Below are 24,421 nucleotides of genomic sequence, written 5' to 3'. Positions count from 1 at the left end.
CCAATTGGCTAGCAGATTGCATTTCCTTCACTTACGCCCAGGCTGGGCTGACTCTTGAGGGTCATGTCACGGCTCATAGTGTCAGAGCCATGGCAGCGTCAGTGGCCCACTTGAAGTCAGCCACTATTGAAGAGATCTGCAAGGCTGCGACGTGGTCATCTGTCCACACATTCACATCTCATTACTGCCTCCAGCAGGATACCCGACGCGACAGTCGGTTCGGGCAGTCGGTGCTGCAGAATCTGTTTGGGGTGTAAATCCAACTCCACCCTCCAGGACCCGAATTTATTCTGGTCAGGCTGCACTCTCAGTTAGTTGTTCTTCGTAGGTCAATTTCTGTTATACCCTCGCCGTTGCGAGGTTCAATTGACCTGGGTTCTTGTTTTGAGTGAGCCTGAGAGCTAGGGATACCCCAGTCGTGAGAACAAGCAGCCTGCTTGTCCTCGGAGAAAGGGTATGATACATACCTGTAGCAGTTGTTCTCCGAGGACAGCAGGCTGATTGTTCTCACCTACCCTCCCTCCTCCCCTTTGGAGTTGTGTGTTTCATATTTTTTGCTAGTCATTCAACTGGCGGGAGCGGTCGCGCACGGGCGGGAAGACGGCCGCGCATGCGCGGTGGGCGTGCCCTGCGTGCTGACCGTCCCGCGAAGCTTATTTCCGGTTGGTGGGGGCTGCCGCGGACGTCACCCAGTCGTGAGAACAATCAGCCTGCTGTCCTCGGAGAACAACTGCTACAGGTATGTATCATACCCTTTCTCAAAGGACTCATGCATCTCTATCCTCCCATTCGCCCTCCAACTCAGGCATGGGACCTTAACCTGGTACTCAATGCACTCACAGCCTCTCCATTTGAGCCACTTCAGTCAACCGACCTCAAATATCTCACTTGGAAAACACTGTTCTTGATCATGTTGACTTCGGCACGGCGCATCGGCGAAATCCAGGCTCTCGTCCACTATCCACCCTATACTCAACTACTACACGATAAGGCTGTGCTCCGTACTCATCCGAAGTTTCTACCGAAGGTGGTCTCGCCTTCTCATCTCAATCAAACCATCATGCTGCCCACCTTCTTTCCTCCTCCACATGTTTCCGAGGACCATAAGAGGTTTCATACGCTGGATTGCCTGAGAGCCCTTACCATCTATTTGAATAGAACTAAAGGCACCAATAGGCCTTCTCAATTATTCCTTTCACTACGCTCTCCTCACCAACCAAGGCCAGTAACCAAGGGGACTCTATCCCAGTGGATTGCGAACTGTATCACCTTATGCTACCAGCTCGCCGCAGCCACTCCCTCACAGATTCCGCATATTACAGCTCATAATCTGAGGGCCATGGCGGCCACGAAAGCTCATCTGCAACGAACTTCCCTGCAGGATATTTGCAAAGCAGCTACGTGGTCCACTGTGCACACTTTTGTGAAACATTACTGCCTGGATACCGCTTCAGCTGCTGATGCGGCGTTTGGCCAGGCGGTCCTTTCTTCTGTGTCCTGAGGCGTCAACTACCACCTCCTCCTCTCACAGGTACCAGTTTTAACTTTTTTCTTCTGTTCCTTTTACAGTACCATGTATGGCCACAGGGGCATCTTGTTCACCTGTTACCTGTGGAGCTGGGGAATCTTCATTTGTGTGGCTGCAAGAGAAATCTGTCCAGGGAGAAATAGAAGTTGCTTACCTGTAACGGTAGTTCTCCTTGGACAGATGATCTTGCAGCCACACAATCCCTCCCAACCCTCCCTTAAGTTGCCGCTAGCTTTTTTACCAAACTGGAAAGGGGTGGTGACTACTGGGGGGTTATGGGGGGTGGATATGGCGGGAAGCTGCACGCAGGCGTAGTAATCTACGTTTGTATTAAAGCTTTAAGCTTTGCTATAAGTCCGGGTCCGTGACGTCATGGGGGAGTCACTTCATTTGTGTGGCTGCAAGATCATCTGTCCAAGGAGAACTACCGTTACAGGTAAGCAACTTCTATTTGTCTATGTAAATACGAGAAGCTAGACTGGATGCCAAGAGAGATATCTCACCTCAGTTTTCAGTTCTCTATCTCCCCCTACTGGTTGATGAGCAAAGCTATCCCTCATGTTTTGGAATAATGGGGAAGGACTAATGGAAAGAAAATTATCAGATGACCTAATTTCTCTTTCAGACACTTATTTTAAGAAAATATATATTCAGAAAAAAATGTTTGTTCTCATAAATATGAGATGTTATCGTTTCCTCTATATGTTATGTATATACAAAAATTTGAAAATTAAAAAGAAAAAGTGATTTTGTTGGTACTATACAGTGTCACAAGCACCTCACCATGTTTTAATCATATCACAGGTCCATTTTTTAAAGTTCAAAATAAATGAAAAAATAATTATTAAATATATCTTTCAAACACATTTGGCCGCTTAAGTTTGATAACAATTCTTGTACTTAACTGCAATCAGGGAGCACCAATCAGTTATAGTTAGACTTCATGGTAATTAATTGAATATGAGCTCCAGTTCACATCACGTTTCACTTCAGTTACTTCAGGGAGACCATTAATCCAGCGCTAAAACTTCAGAATAATACTCATATGTAATAGACTCTCCAAATAAGTCCATGGCACACAATATCTTTAAAAGAAAATAATTACCATATAGTTCAGAACACTATAGTGACCAATACTTGATCGGCTCTGAATTTGGGGTTTCCCTAACATTAGTGGAAGTCCTGATACATAAATAAACTATTCATACTTCAATAAGCAGTATTTCGTGTATTCCTAGAAAATTTTAACTTTTGGTGGAAAAATGTAATATATCAGATTCTTGATTGATAAACAAGTTTATATGTTCTTTCACCTAGGTTATTTTATCATATTGTGGAGTCTGATGAGGTCAGCACAAAGATTTTAATGGAGTTCAATAAAATGAATTTGCCTGGAGAAGTGACATTTCTGCCTCTCAACAAACTGGATGTTAGAGATACAGCTTATCCAGAGACCAATGTGAGTCATTGCTTATTTGCTGTCAATTACTTCTGCATGTCTTGGGCTTAATCTCATAGATTTCCATGTCACTATTCAATGTAAGTCTAATAGACTCTCCACAATAGGCAAAGTGATGTACTGTAGCTACTACTACTACTTATCATTTCTATAGCGCTACAAGGCATAAGCAGCGCTGTACACCATACACAAAAGACAGTCCCTGCTCAGAGAGCTTACAATCTAGATAAGACAGGTAAACAGACAGAACAATTAAGGTTAGGGAATAAAGAGGTGAGGATAAAGGACAGGGCAAGTGAGTTAGGAGTCAAATGCAGTGGTAAAGAGGTGGGTTTTGAGTTTGGACTTGAAAACGGCCAAAGACGGGGCTAGACGTACAGACTCGGGAAGTCTATTCCAGGCGTGAGGTGCAGCGAGATAAAAGGAACGGAGTCTTGAATTATCAGTAGAGGAGAAAGGGACAGATAAGAGAGATTTATCTACAGAACGGAGTACTTGAGGGTGGACGTAGGGGGAGACAAGAGTGGAGAGGTACTGGGGAGCGGCAGAGTGAATGCACTTATAGGTCAATAGGAGAAGTTTGAATTGAATACGGAAACGGATAGGGAGCCAGTGAAGTGACTTAAGGAGAGGGCTAATATGGGCATAGCGACTTTGGCGGAAAATGAGTCGCGCAGCAGAGTTTTGGATTGATTGAAGAGGAGAGAGATGGCTAAGAGGGAGGCCAGTGAGAAGTAGGTTACAATAATCAAGACGAGAGGTGATAAGAGTGTGGATAAGGGTTCTGGTAGAGTGCTCAGAGATGAAGGGACGGATTTTGCTGATGTTATAGAGAAAGAAACGACAGGTTTTGGCAATCTGCTGAATGTGAGCAGAGAAGGAGAGAGAGGAGTCAAAGATGACCCCAAGGTTACGAACTGATGGGACGGAGAATGAGAGTGCCATCCACCGAAATAGAGAAAGGGGGGAGAGGAGAGGTAGGTTTAGGGGGAAAGATAAGAAGCCCGGTTTTGGCCATGTTAAGTTTCAGATGTTGTTGAGACATCCAGGCAGCGATATCAGATAGGCAGGCTGAGACATTGGTCTGGATGCTGGTTGAGATTTCGGGGGTAGAGAGGTCGATTTGGGAGCTCAGATATTACCAACTTTCTAGCTGTGGCTGCACTTCAAATGTGCAAACTTAATTATTAATTTTGAAATGGTGCCTCAGCGGTGGTACCTGATGGTCCAAAGTTATACCATCAAGGTTCATTCATCAACCTCATTGGTCCCTTTATTAATACATTTTTTATGTTAAATATTATTACTTAAGACAATCTTTAAAGCTCTCAAAGCACTTATCTGGGGTTCCTTGTTAAAGCCTTATGCGAAACATGACTCATGTCGGAGTACCCCCTGAGCTGACTTTTTCTTTAGATAATTGATTTGAGAGCATTAGAGCTTTAAAGATTGTCTTTATTAAGTAATAATATTTAACATAAAAATTTATTAATAAAGGATGAGGAGGTTGGTGGATGAACCTTGGTAACTTTGGACCTTCAATTACCATTACTGAGGCCCCATTTCAAATTTTGGGGTCCTTTTACTAAGGTATGCTAGAAAATGGCCTGCGGTAGTATAGGTGCGTGTTTTGGGCACGTGCAGATCCATTTTTCAGCGCACCTGCAAAAAATGCCTTTTAAAAAAATTTATGACGAAAATGGACATGTGGCAAAATAAAAATTGAGACCTTACCACCAGCCATTGACTTAGTAGTAAGGTCTTATGCATTAACTGGGTGGTAATGACCTATGCATGTCAAATGCCACTTAGCGCACGTAGTGGACGCACGCCAGAAAATAAAAATTATTTTTCAGATGCGCGTATCGGATGCGTGCCAAAAATGAAATTACCGCAAGAGCCACGCGGTAGCCGGGCGGTAACTCCAAATTGGCGTGCATAGACGCTTACGTGGCTTAATACAAGGGCCCCTTAATAAGTTTGTACATGTGAGCTGCAGTCGTAATTATAAAGTTACTATTCAGTGTAAATCATAGTCATTTTTTGCATGCATCAGAAGGAAATTCTCTGCAGCCACATCCTTTTTTCATTGTAATTCCTGTGAAGGTTTTTCTTCCAATATGGTGTGTTATGTTCACTGTAACTTGTATGGTCAGCAGCTTTTGTTATAATATAAGCATTTCGCAGATTTGTGAAATTACCAGATCTATTTCAGATTGTGCAAGATGATCCAATATTAAATGACCCATGTCCCCCAAGTTACAAAATTCTTCACCAAGCTAGAAAAGGGAAAAAAGGAGGAGTCATTGCATAATATATAAATCCTTTTTCAAAGTAGAACTGATATCTCATATTAACTCCCCTACTCTCAAAACAATTGCTTGCAAAATCAACAGTGACACTCTATCTGATCCTCTCTGCATCATCCTTTTTTACCGTCCACCAGGGAGGTGGCATTCAACAGAAAGTGTCTTCACTGAATTCGTATCTAACATATGCACTAAATTTGAGGATGTCCTATTAATAGGGGACATCAATATACACCTAGATAATCAGAATGACAATAATACAAAAAATTTACTTGACTTTTTAAACTACTGGCAACTTATACAACCATTCAGCCATACCTCTCACAATAAAGATCACTTACTTGACCTATTAGCCTATAAATTTGCAAACAACAACGTTCATCTAAGTAACCACACTTGGACTGAAACTCCCTGGTCAGATCACAGGAAACTCGAGTTCTCCCTCTACTGGAGGGAAAATACAAAATCAATGGAAAAATAAAGTACTACGACTCCTCACAAAACTAAAGGAAAAATAAATACCATAACCTTCTGGTCTAACTTCTTGAACAATCCTGCCTTTCCTCCAGCAGACAATAACAACCTTATAATTAAATGGGATGACCTATGTGAAAGTGTCTTAAATAACATAGCTCCCCTCAAATCTACATCCAAACCAACCCAGGAAATTTCACCTTGGTTTAATCAATATATCCTTCTTTTGAAAAGGAAATGTAGAACACTGGAAAGAAAATGTGCTAAAGACAAATCAAACGAAAACAAATTAACTTCGAAAATTGCCATCAAAACATTTAAAAATGAGACCAAAATTGCAATAACTCAATACTATAACAAAATAATCGGTGGTAATTTCCTTAATACCAGTAAACTTTCCAATCTGATAAAAAGCCTATTCTCCGAGGACAAGCAGATTTTGTTATACTCACAAGTGGGTCCGGGAACCGGCATAATAACAAAAAAGTTGCCAGAGCCTTTTGTCGCACAGAGTGCTGCGCATGCGCAGAGTGCCATCCGCCCATCGCGCAGCCATGCTTCTCAGTTATTTTTTTCTCCAGTTGAGGAGCAGCGGTTTCTTCTGCAGCTCCCTTTTTCACCCGGGAAAAGAGCTTTATTTTGTGCCGTACGGCTGGTTTTTTTTTTTTTTCTGTTTTTCCTTTTCAGTTACTTTATTTCATTCTAAAAAAAAAAACCCTTATCCTCTTTAGTTTCGTTTGGCCCTGCGTTTAAATTTTTGTTACTTTTCGCTGCTCCTCAGTATTTTCTATTTCCAGCAGGTGGATGGATATGCTTTTCAGCCTCTGGTTCTGAGTGATATGCTCCTGGTCCAGTTAGTCAACTGGTCCCCAGTTGAGCTTTGCAGGTGGATCGAGTCTGCAAAGTAAAAGGGGTAAAAAGAGTCATGAATTTCATATACTGCCTTTCTGTAGGTACAACCAAAGCAGTTTCATATATTATGTGCAGATACTTTCTCTGTGCCTATTGGGCTCACAATCTGTTTTTGTACCTGGGAAAGTGGAGGGTCAAGTGACTTGCTCAGGTTCACAAGGAGCTGCAGTGGGAATTCAACCCAGTTCCTCAGGTTCTTAACCCATTTAGTGGAGGGTCAAGTGACTTGCTCAGGTTCACAAGGAGCTGCAGTGGGAATTCAGCCCAGTTCCTCAGGTTCTTAACCCATTGCCCTGTCTCTGGTGCCCTGCAAATTACTTCTTCTCCAAGGGACAAGAAAGCCTTCGTATTCTCACAGCTGCGTGAAGTCATCCGACGGAACCCAGAGCTGGTGCAGCTCTTTGTGATCCTGGGCAAGTCACTTAATCTTCCATTGCCCTGGAATGAAGGAGTAACCTAATGGTTAATGCAGTGGGTTGAGAACCCGGGGAACTGGGTTCAATTCCCACTGCAGCTCCTTGTGACCCTGGCCAAGTCACTTAACCCTCCATTGCCCCAGGTACAAATAACCTTAGATTGTGAGCCCATTAGGAACAGAAAAATACCTGCAAAAATAGTATATGTAAAACGCTTTGACTGTATCTACAGAAAGGCGGTATATCAAGCACAGAATAAATATAAATTTAAGTACGGAAGTGTGAAATCGAAATTCATCCAAAGTAGAACAAATTCTTCTAAGCCATAAGAATTGGCTGATAAGCAAGCTGTATCTGAACCGGTATGTTTGAAAGCTATGAAACCTTAAATAGTTAATACAATCTGTAGTTTTTCTATACAAGGTAGTGTGAAGTACTTCTTCATGCTATATGTTTAAACGTTTTTTATGGGTGAGAAAACAACAAACAACAATCAAAAAGAAAATGAAACATTACATTCATTCAGAGCGTTCCAAGAAAGATGACAACAATGCTATCATCAACATTAAGGCAAAGTAAGCTGAAACAAATCCCCCCACCCTAAAACTATTCCTTTATTCAAAACAAAAAGCAGCATGGATGGCCTTGGTTCTTATGGCCCTCCACACCATATGCTGAGTCTCCGAATTTGAAGTAGAGAACCTCCTTCGCCATTAATATCTCTTCACCCCCCCAAAAAAAAAAAGCTTCCCCTATCATGCTGCTTACCCCTCCCCCCTTGTATTCTGGCAAAAAAATAGTGGATAACACCCCCCTGCCCAAAGTATTTAGGATCAACCTACATGCTCTGGGAGGCAAAGATTGTAAATAAGGGTCCAAAATAGACAGAAAACATTTTTTGCGCTTAATGATGAGCCTTGCGTGACAGTGTGCTTTGTTGGCATTACCACACCAGGAGCCGCTAGCGTGGCTTGATAAAAGAGGCCCTGAGTAAGTTAGGTATGCCGTTGGAGAAGGAGGAGTGGCCTAGTGGTTAGGGTGGTGGACTTTGGTCCTGAGGAACTGAGTTCGATTCCCAGCACAGGCAGCTCCTTGTGACTCTGGGCAAGTCCCTTAACCCTCCATTGGCCGCCGCATTGGGAAAGCGCGGGGTACAAATGTACCAAAAAAATAAATAAATAAAAATATGAGGGTTTTCTGGAAAACCATAGATCCTGTATATTAAAGAAAGGAAAATGCTCTGATAGTTGGAAACCGCTATGTGGAGTCCCTCAGGGGTCTCTTCTCTGTTATTATTTAATCTTTTCATGTCTGATTCAGGAACTATTTCTTTGCCTGAGGGCTTGTATCTTTCATCTTATGCTGATGATATTTATGTTCTATTACCGGTTTGTTCTGATCAGTTGTTAACCTTTGCTAATTTGCTAATATTAATCTGTGTATTACTAATGTTAAAACTTGGACTCCCAGTCAGTTACTTAAATTGAATGCAGATAAGACTAATATACTGTGGTTCAGTAATGCTGTAGCTGAAATTCATTCATCATTTTCTTTCTCTAATAGGATATCACTACCAATAGCTCAACAATCTCATGTTCTAGGGGTTATTTTGGATTCAGCTCTGTCTTTTGAGCCCCTGATAACTAGACTGATCAAGAGGGTTTTTTTTTTTTTAATTTAAACAGTTAAGATTTACCCTTCTCTTCTTTTTATGAAGAACATTGTGCTCTGGTAGTTCAAGCAATGATACTTTATTGTCTAGATTATTGTAATTCAGTATATATTGGTCTTCCTCGAAAGATATTAACTAGATTACAATTATTTCGGAACATGGCCGGAGAATGATTTTTAGGTGTACTAAATATGACAAGGGTATGCTAAGCAATCTTCACTGGCTTCCAATGCAAGCAAGGGTTAAGTTCACAGTTCTTTGCCTTATCTATGAAGCTTTTAATGGTTTGGCTCCAGATTCTCTCATTAGTTTATTGAAATTCCTGTCTTCTAATAGTATATGTCACTGAAAAAAAATCTCTTTTGAATCTTATCCTTCTCCTTTTGGTCTCAGATATATTAAACATTGGCAGGCTTCTTTTTCATAGTTTCAATTTGGAACAATCTGCCTCTGGAACTGAGGTTAGATTCTTCCTACTATTATTTCAGAAAAAGAGTGAAAACTCATCTTTTCAAAAGATTTTTGGCTGTTTAGATGCATGAATAAATTTATTTTTATTTATGTTTATATATACTGTTTTTTGTATTTTTAAATTACTGTATTTTTTAGCCTACATTTTGTTTTTGTGGGCTTATTAATTTTGTAAACCACTTAGGACCAGTCTATAAATCCCTAGATTAGATTATTTTACTACATTACTGAATAATTCAGAATATGTTCTGCTTTTAAGATCTGCAACTTTTTTATTCTCACATTTTCCAGGATGCTATTCCCATGATCAGCAAATTGAGGTATAATCTAAGATTTGACAAAGCCTTCAAACATGTTTTTGGGAAGACACTTATTTGTCGAAGCATGGAGGTATCTACCCAGCTAGCCAGAGCTTTCACAATGGACTGTATTACTTTAGAAGGTATGTATGTTAAGATTTTAATGGGATGAGACAGACACTAAAATTATTAATCTTCAGCTCCTTGTATTTATAGTGCTATAATACATATGCAATGCTCCTTGAAGTTTACTGCCTAGTCAAGAGACAATCATGGAGAAACCACAATTTAGCAGCTCATTTTGAAATGACATTCTTCCTTCCGACAGTTGGCTCAGGTACTGACAGGAAGGGCGACTTAAAACAAAATAAATAAATAAAGTTGCCAGCAGTCTGCATTGGCCCTGACCATGCTCCCTCCCCCCAATATTTTTTTTTAACTTTCCCTGGTGTCTAGCCTCACCCTTCCTTCCTGATATGACTGACACCCCTCCTGAACACTCTCCCAGAACTCCCCCCCCCCCCCCCCCACACACACACACATACCTTAACCAGAGGCAAAAACAATGCCCACTTGCTCCTACCTCCTGCATCCCCCCTCCTCCCAACTTAAAAAAAAATCCCTGGTGTGCTGTAGCCCTCGTCCCCGCACAATCCCCTTTCTCCAATTAAAAAATTCAAATCCGTGGTATCTAGTGGCACCTCACCCCCAGAACCCTCCCAAAGGCCTCTTCTATGTATATCTTAAGAAGAAGCAGGAGTGATGTCTCTGTCATGACTATGGTACTCCTCCAACCACTCCTCCTGCCTAAACCTTGCTTACTGCAGCCCATAATTCTAAGCCCACAGAAGTGAGACAACTCCCTTCCCCCCCCCCCCCCCCCCCCCCCCAGCATGGTGGTGGATGCATTTGCCACCCAGCTGTGGACTGTCAGAAGGAAGATCACCTCATCTTCTTTAAAGTTGAAGACGTAACAGAAAGAGGGACATTAATTGTTTCATTTGTATTTCAGCAGGATTTAAATGCAATAATGCGTTTATATTTTAAATCTACTGACCGTTTGTTTGCTGGTCAAAAAATTTGGCTTTACTCGGACGTGACTAAGTCTACTCAAGAAAGACGAAAAATATTTCTTTCTATGAGACCAAAAGGTTTGGAATTGGGGGCTTCATTTCTCCTGGCTTACCCTTGTAAATGTATTATTAGATTAAATCAGATAAAATATGTCTATTATTTGCCTAACCAACTTCAGACCTTCCTAGACAGCAAGAAATCTGTAGAGTAATAAAGAAGAAAGGAAAACGGAACCATAATTAAAATTATAATGATTTATGTATATATTATGTTTAAACTTCACTATATTCCTACCCCCCCTTATCTTCCATATTGAGGTCTAAGGAAGTCATGTTATATAAAGAAAATATTTTCTTGATTTCCTGATTTAAAAGCTTATTGTTTAATGGCTGTATTATACTTTGCAGTATTGATAATATCTGTATAAGTATTAAAAACTCAATAAAAATTATAATAATAAAGTTGAAGAGTAGCCTAATAACACGGTGGGCTGAGAATCTGGGGAACTGGGTTTGAGTCGCACTGTGACTCCTTGTGACCCTGAGCAAATCACATAACCCTCCATTGCCTCAGGTACAAAAAACAAAAGTAAGATTGTGAGACCACTAGGGGCAGAGAAAGTACCTGCATACGATAAAATGCAAACCGCTTTGGTTGTACCTCAGAATGGCGGTATATCAAATCTATGACCCTTTAGTTTTTAAAGCCACAGTCAACATCTGATTCAATTAGAAATAATAAGAAATCCTCCTACAAAGCTACCTAGCTTCAGGCAGACCAGGAAGGTATACATGCATGGAGACCACAAAAAGGCAAAAGTTACAGAGAGAGAGAGAACCTCTTCCAAAATTTTCTCATCAAAGAAAAAGCTTCAGAATCTACTATATCTTGGGGGTGGGGGGCAGAATACAATTAAAGAACAGAAGAAGTCAAGTTTTCACAGGGCAATGCCTCTTATCTTCAGAGCCCTCTCTAGCAACTCCAGTGACTCTTCCCATTAGTACCTGTATATAATACATGTAAACCACTTTGACTGTACCACAGAAGGGCAATACAGTAGAATCTTGATTATCTGACATAAAAGGTACTGACCTGTTGTTGAATAACTGAAAAGTAAGATAATACTTGATTAATCCATACATAATGCATAAATAAAAGGCATATAGTATCTGCACGTTCTAAAGCACACTATTATGTCTACTAATGGACTTACAGGGATTAAATCCTAGTGTTAATGCAAATGTGTAAATAGAACCCTAACTATAGAAAGATAAATAATAAAGATTTATTTCCACATATTTTTCAGTGAAAGGAAAAGATCTCAGTGGTTCTCATAATTCCAGTAAGGAATGCATGGAAGAACCTTACAGTCATACCACCATCGTTGGTCATAAAAGCCCTCCGTATTTTTAATTACCTTCACCTTATTTTTATCTATATTTTACTTATTATAAGCTATTATAGTGATACTTAAAAATCATTTACTTGTCATGGTCATTTCTTAATATCAAAATCTCTTCTTTGTCTCTTGAACTTAACCTTAGTGTTTCAAAAGGATAAGTGAAGAGCTTATCTTTTTATGGCTGATTGTATCTCCCAGGCTCAATGGAGCCATCCGTTATGCCAAGTATGACTTCTTCTGGAGCCTGTATCGCAGCAGTTTACTGCTGAGGAACGGGAGCTGACATAATTTTGTTTCCCTTGTGTTCTTAGGTGATCAGGTCAGCCACCGTGGTGCTCTAACTGGAGGTTATTATGACAGTAGGAAATCTCGTCTTGAATTGCAGAAAGATGTCAGAAAAGTAGAGGAAGAACTTGATGAGCTTGAAGCCAAACTCAACGAGAATCTACGCAGAAATATTGAAAATATCCTTTTATTGCATTTTATGTACACATAAGCAGATATAAGATCATTTTCATCTTCAATAAGCGAACATGAGGGTTTTCTTGTTTTTATAAATCTGAGCACTGTAAGAATAGTGAAAGTGTATGGAAGAAAATTACGTCCCAAGGATCAATCCAGACAAATGGGTTGTAACTGTCCACCAGCAGGTGGAGATAGAGAACTCTTGAGTTGTGCCTCGTAAGCTCCTGCGCTTAGTAACCAAGCCAGTATTCTCTATCTCCAGCAGGCGGGGTAGCAGCTCCTGTGTGCTATGGTGACTTCTGTGTGGCCTCCTGTCCTGCTTGCAGGTTCAGTTGAGTTTGGGGTTGAAATTATCCTGTGCCTCAGGTGTAAACCTAGTGGTCTAGGTCCCTCCCTGCTCCCCCGTTGCCACTTTCTACCTCTTTATCTCAGTCTTCCCTTCTCTTTTCTCCTGCCTCTAAAAAAAAAAAAAAAAAGCCACTGCGGTTCTTTTTGAGAGCGCTTGTGCTGTGGGAAGATTGTGAGGCTTCAGTGCTTTGGAAGTCATGAGACTGGCTGTTTTCTGTGAATATTTTTTTTTATTCTCTATGTCTGAGCCTATCAAGTTTTGTGCGGGCTGTGGGGATAAGCACCGGTTCCTGCACACTTTGCTTTACTTTTGTGGACATGCAGCATTTGCCTACTTCAGCCATCAGTACTCCGCCTCCGGGAGTTCAATCCAGCCCCACTCCGATGGCAGTTTTGGCGGACTCAGCACCAACAACTCCTGCACTCTGCGAGGCTTTGGTGGCCATTTTGTCAGCGGGTTCCTCACCCACTACCTTGTCCCAGGATGTTGGTTTGCAGAGGTAGAAGTCTCTGCCCTGCCATTTTCACCTGAATTTGTTGTTTTATTACATCAGGCCTTTTTATTAAAGTCATCTCATGCTGCCTCTCCTTCTTCCCCTCATATTGCTTTTGAGGAGCAGCTTCTTAAGAAATGAAAACTTTCCGTTTTGCAGGATTTTAGAGAATGTTTCTCCTCCGGACTCAGAGAAGGTTTTATCTGTGTATTCTAACTGTCCTAGTTCTGACTTGAAGGTTGTCCAAGAAGCCCGTGTGCTAGGGGTCTTTTTGGACTCTACATTATCTTTTGAGACACATTAATTATGTAGTCAAAAAAGTGTTTCTTATGTTAAAGGCAGCTTAGATCTATTTTTTTTAAAGGCTTTTGCTCTGGTTGTACAGGCTTTATCAGTTCTTGATTATTGCAATTCTGCTTACCTCAGACTACCTCAGAAATGATCTAGATTGCAATTACTACAAAACTCAGCTGCAAGGCTGAGTTTTCGTCACACCAGATATGATAGTGTGTCTCCTTTGTTGAAGTCTTGTCACTGGCTGCCTTTACGTGTTAGAATATTATTTAAAGTGTTATGTTTTGTTCGTAAAGTGATATATGGTCTTGCTCCTCTTCCTTTATCTTTACAACTGAAACATTAATCTTGAAACACTGAAAGTGTACGTTGTTCCAGAGACAGATACATGTTTTTTCCTTTCCCTAATGGATTGAAGTATAGTAGGCATTGGAAGTCATCGTTTTCTATTGGCTTTGTCTCTGTTTGGAATGACTTGCCTTTGGAACTTAGGTTAGAAAGTTATTCTTCTTTTAGGAAAATGTTGAAGACATATTTATTTGAGAAATCTTATGTCTAGTAGATATTTTTAATTTTTAGTTTGAAGTATTAGCTTACCTGGTATGTATTGTTTCCTTTTTTTTTAATTGTTATTATATATAAAGATGTAATATTGTGCATTTTGTATTATTTTTTCTACTCTGTAAACCACCTATGACCTTTTGTTTGGATTAAGCGGTATATAAACTTAAGATAATATCATGAAAACTATTACAGTAGTAAATTACTGCAGTCTAATCAGAAGAAATATTTTGTATAACTGAAATTAGATTCTTCCAGGATAGCCTCCATACTACTCTGACTCTTCCCCTCTTTTTGGACTTTTATGATAACCTAATAATTCTTATCTTGCTAGAGCAATTCACACTAGTGATGATGGAGGCAGAGAAATTTGGATATTCAGTGACATTATTGTAACAAGGTGATACAGCATGGGACAAGTCAATATTTCTGTGCCTCCAGCAGATGGAACTGGTTGGACTGGTGTAGCAAGATGAGAGGAGAGGCCTGACTCCCTAGGCTAGTGCTCCTGGGGATCAGTCCATGGACCTGAACCTAGTTGAGCACAGAGAGGCATTGCCCTCCATAACCCCATACTTCGCCAATGGGCATCACCTAGGTGCAGAGGCTATTAGTGGCCCCTGCCAGCAGGGTGAGTTTCTTTTGTTTGGGCTACCCCCTCCATCCTTCTCTCAACCCTGGGGATTCTGTCAAATAGGCTGATTTTTTAGGTGTATCCACTTTAAAATAAGAAAAACACAGACAGAGCATTGGCTCAGGCACAGTGTGGAAGACAGCCTGGGTGGTGGAGCTAGCTGTGCAGATTGGGTCGGAAGTCAGCAGGGCTCTGAAGGAATCTTCAGCAGCACAGCCGTGTCACAACAGCTTCCCTTTCAGGGGAGCTTATTGTTTGGAGAAGACTTAGAGAAGCTTGTGAAGGATTTGGGGGAGCTCAGGCCCCAAAATCTTCTTGAGGATAGGGCGCATACCCCTAGTGTGCATCAAGCAGTAAGAGATGTTCTAAGGATTTGGGCTGCTGGCTTTGAGGCGGAAGAGTTCCTCCTCTTCAACCACAGCAAAGGTTCAAAAGGGGCAACCTTTTTGAGGAGTGAGAAGGACCAAGGATGTTGGCCTTTGCTTCTCTAGTTCCTCTGCCACCAAAAGTCCACAGTGAAAAGTTCAGGCTGTCTCCCAAGATATCCAGGTGGGTGGTTGACTCTGCTTATTCCACTGGGAGTGGGCCCTGGTGACTTCCCACCACTTGCTCTTGGAGGCAGTGTGTTACAAGTATGCTCTAGAGCTGGCAAAGCCTATTTGGGAGGCCTTTATAGTGTCTCCGAGTGACTCAGAGATGAAGCGTCAAGCTATTCCATCTGTTTGGTGGTGTCCGAGGAGGACGGTTTGTTCAAGCTCAAATTGGATCTCAAGGGAGTCAGTACATCCCTCCAGGTTCTGCACTTCTGCATAGAGGCTTACCTTGACATCACTGTCAGCCCCACAGACACTATCTGTGGTTCTATGCTTGGACCACTGTTTAGAGCTGTCTCATTTGGGCTGGCAGTGGCCCCTTGGACCTTTTCTAGTGTCATGGTAGTGGTGGCAACAACACTATATAAGGAGGGCATATTGGTTTATCTGAGCAGACTTTGAGTTGGACTCGCAGGCAACTACAGCTCGGTTGGTTCAACGTCTGGAAACCCTTGGTTGAGTTGTAAATTACCACGAGTCACTTGTTTTCAACTCAGTTCCTGGAATATGTGGGAGTTTGCTTCGATATAGGGTGTGGAATAGTCTTCCTCACATAGGATAGAAAAAGCAACTTTCTGTCTCAGTGGCTCCTTTTCTTCTCCCATCAAGTCCTGAGGACCTGGGATTATCCTCATGTTGGGGACCAGGGCAGCAACTTTGGCAGTAGTACCTTGGGCAGTTTCATTGGTTTCCCAAGTTGCAGCCGCTTGAAGTGAAGCTGTCCCAGCATCCCTCAGGGAGCAAATGGTCTAATGGAGTCAACCAAGCCAGCTATTGCAGGGGATGCCTCTGGAGTGCCTAGAGTTGGGTAGTGGTGATAATGGATGCTGTTCTCTCAGGCTGAGGGAGAGGGGGGGTCCACTGCCTGGTTCAAGTGACCCAGGGATGCTGGTTGGCACTGGAGGCATCATGGCCAGTCAGCCAGCTGGAGACGTGGGCCATTCGCTTGTTGTTGCTTTGGTTCCGCCCTCTTCTGGAGTGAAAATCTGTTCAGGTGATGTCTGAACAGCACTACAGCAACGGTATACATCAACAAGCAAGGTGGCATAAGGAGTGTAGCAGTGGCGCACAAGGTTGCAGGACTGTACAGGTAGGTGGAATCTGGGGTGGGCAACATCCTTGCAAACAGTCTCGGTCACCAGATGCTAGATTCAGAGGGGAGTGGGAGTTGGATCCCAGGACATTCCAGCTATTGGTGGATTGCAGGAGTCAGATGCAGTTTGATCTAATGGCAGTGAGGCAAAATGCCAAGTGTCTGCCTTTTTTTGGCCACAGGAAGGACGAAGAGGTGGTAAGGCTCAATATGTTGTTTCAACTGGGACTGCATAAGGAGTCCCTTTATGTGTTTCCACTGTAGTTGCTGATTGCGTGGTTGATCTTCAGGAATGCATTTCTGGTGACCCTTGATTGGCCATGGCATCCATGATAAGTAGATTTGTTCAGGCTCCTAATGGAGCCCTCTCTTTGCCTTCCCAGAGGTCCAGGGCATTTATGTCAAGAGCCAGTCCTCTCAAAGGATCCTGATTCCTTCTGGCTTACAGCTTAGCCCTTGAGAGGTGCCATTTGAGTCAGAAAGTTTATGCTTCTTCTGAAGGCCACGAGAACTTCAGTGTCCTTGACTTATGCACGCATCTGGTCTTTATTCAAATGCTAGTGAGAATCATGACTCCACAGCACGGCAGGCTGAATTGTTCGTTCTGTCATTCTTACAGGAGGGTTTAAATAAAAGTCTTGCCCTTAACTTGCTTAGGGTTCAGGTTGTGGCCCTGGTTTATTTCCAGTGCAAGGTTGAAGGTGTGTCTTTGAGTTTACACCCAAACATAGTTCAGTTTCTTTTGGGCAGCAGGGGGAGGGAGAGACCACACATATCTGCCTCCCCCCTTCCCCCCCCCCCCCCCCAAAGGTTATTCTGCAGTAGGACCTCAGTTTAGACCTAAAGGGCCTTTTCTAGGCTGCTCTTTGAACTTTTAAGGAAGGCATCAGTTTGTGTTCTCCTTGAAAGCAGTGTTCCTCATGGCAATTTATTCAATCCAGGGGGTCTTGGAGTTACAGGCCCTCTCTTGTCAAGATCCCTTCTTGAACTTCTCAGAAGAGTTGGTCTCCATTCGTATAGTGCCTTCCTTTTTGCAAAATGTGGTCTCTCTTATTTTAATTAATCTGTCACTTGTCCAGCGTTCCGGTCTGCTGGAAAAGGAGGCAACAGACGTGCTCTCTATAAGCTAAATGTTCATAGGACTCTGCTAAGGTACCTGAAGGTAACCAGTAGTTTCAGGAGATCAGATCATCCTTTTCTGGTGTTCGGTGGGCTGCCCAAAAGGCAAATGGCATCTAAGTCAAACTTTCCTCGATGGATTAAGACGGCATACATTCTTAATTGCAAACTGGTACCAGAAGCACTCAGGGTGCATTTGATTAGGTCACTGGTGGCCTCCTGAGCAAAGACCAGAACAGTTTCTCCAGAAGATATCTGCAGAGCAGCAATGTGGTCATTGTTGCATTTTCCATTAAACACTATAAGATAGATGTTTTGGTCAGAGGGGATAGTGCCTTTGATGGGGCTGTTTTAGAGGGGTCCTAGTCCTGCTCTGAGGGATAAGCTTGGGTACATACTATAAATGTGGACTGGTCTAGGAGGATGATAAGGAAGGTGAAATTATTCTTACGTGTTATCTTTCCTTTTGTCCTGCTCAATCAATCCAACATTTTTCTGGGAAGATTGCAGCCTGGGATTTGTCTGAATGGATTCTGGCTCGTCATTCTAGCTTTGTATTGTCCCTGGTTTCCGTATATTGTCTGTTGTTTGGTTTCACGGTTTTTGGCTTTGGAATTTGCATGCTGAATTGTCCCAGGCAGCACCACTCCTTTTGGTATTGGTGTCATTGAACTAGTCAGATTTCTCTTACGGTCTGTGCCAGAGCCGGTGGTGGGAGACGGGACTGGTGGTTGGGAGGCGGGGATAGTGCTGGGCAGACTTATACGATCTGTGCCAGAGCCGGTGGTGGGAGGCAGGGATAGTGCTGGGCAGACTTATACGGTCTGTGCCAGAGCCGGTGGCGGGAGACGGGGCTGGTGGTTGGGAGGCAGGGATAGTGCTGGGCAGACTTATACGGTCTGTGCCCTGAAGAGGACAGGAACAAATCAAAGTAGGGTATACACAAAAAGTAGCACATATGAGTTTGTTGGGCAGACTGGATGGACCGTGCAGGTCTTTTTATGCCGTCATCTACTATGTTACTATGTTATATTGCTAGCAGGGGACAACCCACTAATGTGGACTGGTCTAGCAGGACTCAAGGAAAAGAAATTAGCAGGTAAGAATAATTTCACCTGTATACCCCATGGAAAAATGTTATAAATTTCTAAAAGTTCAGCTCTTGACATAACCATGTTATTACTTTTGAGATTTTTCAGTTTGTTTAATAATTCTTGTTTCTTTTCTATATATCATTGGTCATAGATTCATTGAATTTTGTAAAGTCTATGTAATATTTCCTTAGCTTTTTGCATGGATCAATAATGAAATTGATCAACTAATGAATCAAATGCAACAGATTGAGACACAGCAAAGGAAATTTAAGGCATCAAGGGACAGCATCTTATCAGAGATGAAAATGCTGAAAGAGAAGAGACAACAGTCTGAAAAAACTTTTATGCCCAAGGTATGGCCCATATTATAGTGTGTTTTTTAAATGTTTCTAGCTTAATCTCAGTATTTTTCCTTTTCTGAAAAATCAGAACACATTTTTCTGTTTTGCAGAGAACATAAAGCATGATCACATAATAAAAGTAGCATTGTTTTAGATATGATAAGCACATACAAATGCTCTGTACAGAGCCTACTAAGTGCAGATACTGTACATAGTGGTGTGTTATTAAAGAAAATGAATGGCTCGTGAGTAGTTCTATTGTCTTGTGAGAAGAGTATGTCATCTTAATGAGATCATTTTAAAACAAAATATAAAGGCTTAGAAAATGCGATCCAGAAAGTGCATTTGTTTTGCGTCCAGTGGAAGTGCAGATGTGTGTTTTAGCTAGCGTACAACAAAGGAGGTGGTAATACCTGTGCACAAGTGAGGAATACTTTGTCCAGTGCTGGAGTCCACATGTCTAGAGGAATATAACCTTGAGTAAAAGAAAGGAATCTACCAGAATGGTGAAGAAATATTCCAGTAGAGTGGTTGGATTTTCAAAAACAACTGTAGTGATTTTTGTATGTTGTTAATGCATACTGAACCAATGGGAGAATTAATACACTAAAAATAATTCAAGAAGAGAGAGAACTAGAACATAGGATACTTAAGAGTGTCTCCATTTTTGAGAAAAGGAACATTAATTATATATAAACACCTACTATTACTACTACTAATAATAATCATTTCTATAGCGCTACTAGATGTACGCAGCATTGTACAAATTATATGCAAGTACTTTCTCTGTCCCTAGAGGGCTCACAGTCTAACTTTTGTATCTGGGGCAATGGAGGGTTAAGTGACTTGCTCAAGATCACAAGGAGCTGCAGTGGTAACCGTACACATGGAGATAGAAGAATAGAAGTGAGTGGTATGGGAAAAAAGTAAACTTATCTTTTTAAAGAAAGAAAGAGGATGGAAGGCATGAATTTATTATATGGGGGAGATGTGTTTGATACAGATACTTGTCCATATCTTTCTTCTCTAATTACACCTTATGCACTGACCAGAACTCTTCAACCACTTGATGATTGTTGCTTAAACATTCCCTCTGTATCTAGAGCACAGTTTTAATCTGCTCAGTCCTGCACCTTTTATTGCACTGCACCCTTTCTCTGGAATGCTGTTCCTGTTTGACCGGAGCCCTCTCTCCAGAAATTCAAAACTGCATTAAAAACGTACCTATTCACAATTGCCTTTGGTACCTAGACTGTGTTAGGGTGTTACGCCCCCTGCAAGTGTCTTGCATTTTCTGTGCATCTCCTTGCTTTTTATTCCTCTTTACTTTTATGAAATGGAATTCCTTTTTTTTTTTCTCTAAATTTTGATTTTGTAAACTACCTTGCTGTGCTGGGCCCTGTATCTCCCTTTTTCCCTCTCATAGAGAAATAGGAAAGGCAGTATATTAAACACAATAAATCATAAACTATGCACAGCTTGAGATTTGTTGTTTAAGGTCTGGAAAAAGTGAAGGCAACTCTGTTTAATAATTGGGAGGCGTGGGGGTTGTTTGGGACCGTGTCTGAAACAGCTAATGTTGGTTGGGATGACTTTTGACTTATGATAGAGATATTTACGTACCTCCATGGTATAAATACACATGAAGTGGACCTATCAATTGAAATGAAGCTCTGGAATGAGGGATGATGTGATAAAAGTGAAAGGGTGTAAACCCGGGAGTAATTTAAGAAAATATTTTTCCTTGTTTTCCATACCAAACCAGTCCAGATGACTTAGTTATATCCTTCTGCCAGCAGATGGAGCCAGAGAAAAACAACTCAGAGCTAACTTCTCTCCCCTTTATAGGGGGCGGATGCTGCCTTCAGTTCCTGGTGCCGCAACTGTGAGTAGGGCGCTCCCGTTGAGGCTGTATGCCCAGATTCCTGGTGAAGCACAAACCGAATCTGGAGGATTCTGCAGGCCATAGTTCTTTAGGGTTCATATCCTTCTCCCCTTGGGAACAAGCTAGAGGGCTAGGATTGGCAGAAGTTGGTCCACAGTGCCCAGGGATGTTAAAGCCGGTCCCCTCCCCACTCCTGATCCTTGTGAGGGTTGTGGCTGGAGCTCCTCAGTATCTCTCCTGTCTCTCTTTTCTTTCCTTACACCCCTCCCCAGGAACTCTGTTCATTATATAAGTCATTCTTATCTGTACCTTTCTTCTCCAACTCCAGATTCCGTTCCTTCTGTCTTGCCGCACCATATGTCTGGAGTAGACTTCTTGAGTCGGGCCATTATGCTCTGGATCTATTCAGCCCCTCTTTTGAGGCTGCTTTTAACTCTTAACCCCTTATTCACCTGTTCTATATTCATGGTATTTTAATCATTCCTATAATAAGTATAACTCCCTAATTCCTTTTTGTCCTGTTTGTCTGTAAGTTCTGTTGAGCAGGGACTGTGGGTACGTCTAGTAGTGCTATAGAAATAAGTAGTAGTAGTAGTTAGTAGTAGTAGCAGTGCCTCCTCCACTACTGTTGGAAGGGGGGGGGGGGCAAAGGTACATTCTCTGAGTGCCAGCTGATTAAAGTTTTTGGAAGAGGAAAAAGAAAAAATTAAAAACAACAAGAAGAAAAAAAAAATGCCTTCAGTTCAGTCTCTTTCCATTCTGCCTCCTGGTCTGCTATAGTGTCAGATTTGGACTCAGTCAGGAGCTCTGATCACACTAACCCTCTCTTTCCCTCCACTTGCTTCCAAGATGTCTAGTGGTGACAGACTTGCTGGTAAGTCAAGGCAGTTTAGTGTGTCAGCTGGTGTGTTTGGCCTGGCCTGGAAACAAGCAGGCAAACAAGCACTAACTAGATGAATGCAATCCGCTTTCCCTCCTCTAGCTTCGAGTATTTCTGGAAATAAGTTGAGGCAACAATGCTGCAGTTAAGTTATTACAGTTCGGTGTGTCATCCAGTGCATTTGGCCTGGCTTGGGAGCAGGCAGGCAAGCAGGTACCAAGTAGGAAGTGCAGTGTATGGAGGTTCAGTACACAGCCAAAGGCAAAGCTGAAGAGGTTCTCCAGATTGAGTTGCGGTATGCCTAGATTAAGAATTGTTCAGTGTTCCAGTTTTAATAGGATCACTTGTGTTTTATTGCTGCTTTGCACCAAAAAAATATATGTAAATCATGCTGGGCCCTGTATCTCCCTCTTTCCCATTGATAGAGAAATGGGAAAGTTCTTGAAGGCTACATGTGTACCTTCAAGCATGGCAGAGTCTGCACAGTTCCAGTTCTCTATTGTTAATATTTCAGCAGTTGGTGCCACAGTCATGTCAGAGCTCCTCTCTCCTGCCTACTCCCTCTCAGGTGGAGGAGCATTAGTGGGAACAGCCTGCAGAGCCAGCTTCTGCTCCTCTACACAGGTGAAGCTTCCCAGAGAGCCTTTAAAGCCAGATTAAGCTTCTGATACAAGAAAAAACTTCTATGGCCTGAGAATTATTTAAAAAAAATTCTAGGTGTCCTACTTTGGGAGCACCTTCATGATCCACTCTGAGCTCTTCCTAGCTCTAATCTGTGTCCCTGCATGGAAGGAACCATAGGATGACTTTGGCAATGTTTGGAGTGCTACAGCTTTCCACTGATCCCCAGTCGCTTCTGCTCCTCCTGTCTCCACTGTCAAAATGGCTACCGAGACTGAAGGTGAATCACTCCTACCAATGCCAGCTCCAGTCTCAAAATGGCTTCTGTGACCTTCAGCGGCAGAAGGCGTTTGACAGAGTACCTCATGAAAGACTCCAGAGGAAATTGGAGAGTCATGGGATAGGAGGTAGTGTTCTATTGTACTACTACTACTACTACTACTTAACATTTCTAAAGCGCTACTAGGGTTACGCAGCGCTGTACAGTTTAACAAAGAAGGACAGTCCATGCTCAAAGGAGCTTACAATCTGAAGGACGAAATGTCAAGTTGGGGCAGTCTAGATTTCCTGAATAGAGGTATAATGGTTAGGTGCCAAATGCGACATTGAAGAGGTGTGCTTTGAGCAAGGATTTGAAGATGGGCAAGGAGGGGGCTTGACGTATGGACTCGGGGAGTTTATTCCAAGCATAGGGTGAGGCGAGGCAGAAAGGGCGGAGCCTGGGGTTGGCGGTGGAGGAGAAGGGTACTGAGAGGAGGGATTTGTCCTGTGAGCGGAGGTTTCAGGTAGGAACGTAAGGGGAAATGAGGGTAGAGAGGGCAGATTGAGTGCATTTGTAGGTTAGTAGGAGAAGCTTGAACTGTATGCGGTACCTGATCGGAAGCCAGTGAAGTGACTTGAGGAGAGGGGTGATATGAGCATATTGTGGATTAAAAACTGGTTAAAAGATAGAAAACAGAGAGTAGGGTTAAATGGTCAGTATTCTCAATGGAGAAGGGTAGTTAGTGGGGTTCCCCAGGGGTCTGTGCTGGCACCGCTGCTTTTTAACATATTTATAAATGACCTAGAGATGGGAGTAACTAGTGAGGTAATTAAATTTGCTGATATGACAAAGTTATTCAAAGTGGTTAAATCACGGGAGGATTGTGAAAAATTGCAAGAGGACCTTACGAGACTGGGCATCTAAATGGCAGATGACGTTTAATGTGAGCAAGTGCAAAGTGATGCATGTGGGAAAGAGGAATGTGCAGACTCTCATGGCTGCGTGTTTCTGACCTGGACCATTCGATCCAGTAGAGGATAGCGGATGTTCCTTGCTGGGGGGATAATCTTTTTGGAGAGAAGGTGGAAGATCTATTTGACCAGATCAAGAAGCATACAGATGCTATTGCTTCTGTCTTCCGCCAGGAGCCTTCTGCTACCACCTCCTCAACTAGGAGGTTTTTTGATGGGTCACGGAGTGCTCCCTGTTCCTATTCTTGGTGTAGGTACAATCCCGTGTCTCGCCAGCCTACCCAGGCTCAGCCCCAGCACACTTGTTCTCGTCAACAGTATGCGCCCAAGGCCCCTACTGCTCCCTAGCAAAAGCAAGGGACGGACTTTTGACTGGCTCCAGCAAAGCATAGCTACAATACACGTGTCCGTGCCGGACAACTTGCCGGTTGGGGGGGAGGTTAATGTTTTTTCACCAAAGCTGGCCTCTTCGGTCAGAGGTTATAAGAGGCCAGCTTTGGTGAAACCTCTGACCGGTGGGTTCTACAAATAGTCCGGTTAGGATACACCCTCAATCTGGAATACAAACCTCCAAATTCTCCACCGGGAGCTCATTCGTACAGCTCACAGCACAGGCAGGTACTTGCAGAGGAACTCTCCGCCCTTCTGAAGGCCCATGCAGTCGAGCCCGTTCCACCAGGGGAAAAAGGGCTGGGGTTCTATTCCAGATACTTCCTTGTGCGCAAGAAAACAGGGGGGATGCATCCCATC

General features: G+C 42.5%; 1 protein-coding gene across 1 annotated transcript in view; it reads left to right on the top strand.

Annotated features, from left to right (window-relative positions):
* SMC3 (structural maintenance of chromosomes 3) overlaps positions 1-24,421 on the top strand; it is a 190,643-nt gene that overhangs the window by 127,532 nt on the left and 38,690 nt on the right. The window contains exons 17-20 of the mRNA XM_030202767.1: positions 2,846-2,987; positions 9,533-9,683; positions 12,328-12,480; positions 18,913-19,064. Coding sequence (XP_030058627.1) covers positions 2,846-2,987; positions 9,533-9,683; positions 12,328-12,480; positions 18,913-19,064 — 598 coding nt within the window. The remainder of the gene's footprint in view (positions 1-2,845; positions 2,988-9,532; positions 9,684-12,327; positions 12,481-18,912; positions 19,065-24,421) is intronic.

This window comes from Microcaecilia unicolor, chromosome 5 (genome assembly GCF_901765095.1).
Source record: "Microcaecilia unicolor chromosome 5, aMicUni1.1, whole genome shotgun sequence".
NCBI classification, from domain to species: Eukaryota; Metazoa; Chordata; class Amphibia; order Gymnophiona; family Siphonopidae; genus Microcaecilia; species Microcaecilia unicolor.
This window is presented reverse-complemented; position numbering and strand designations above follow the sequence as displayed.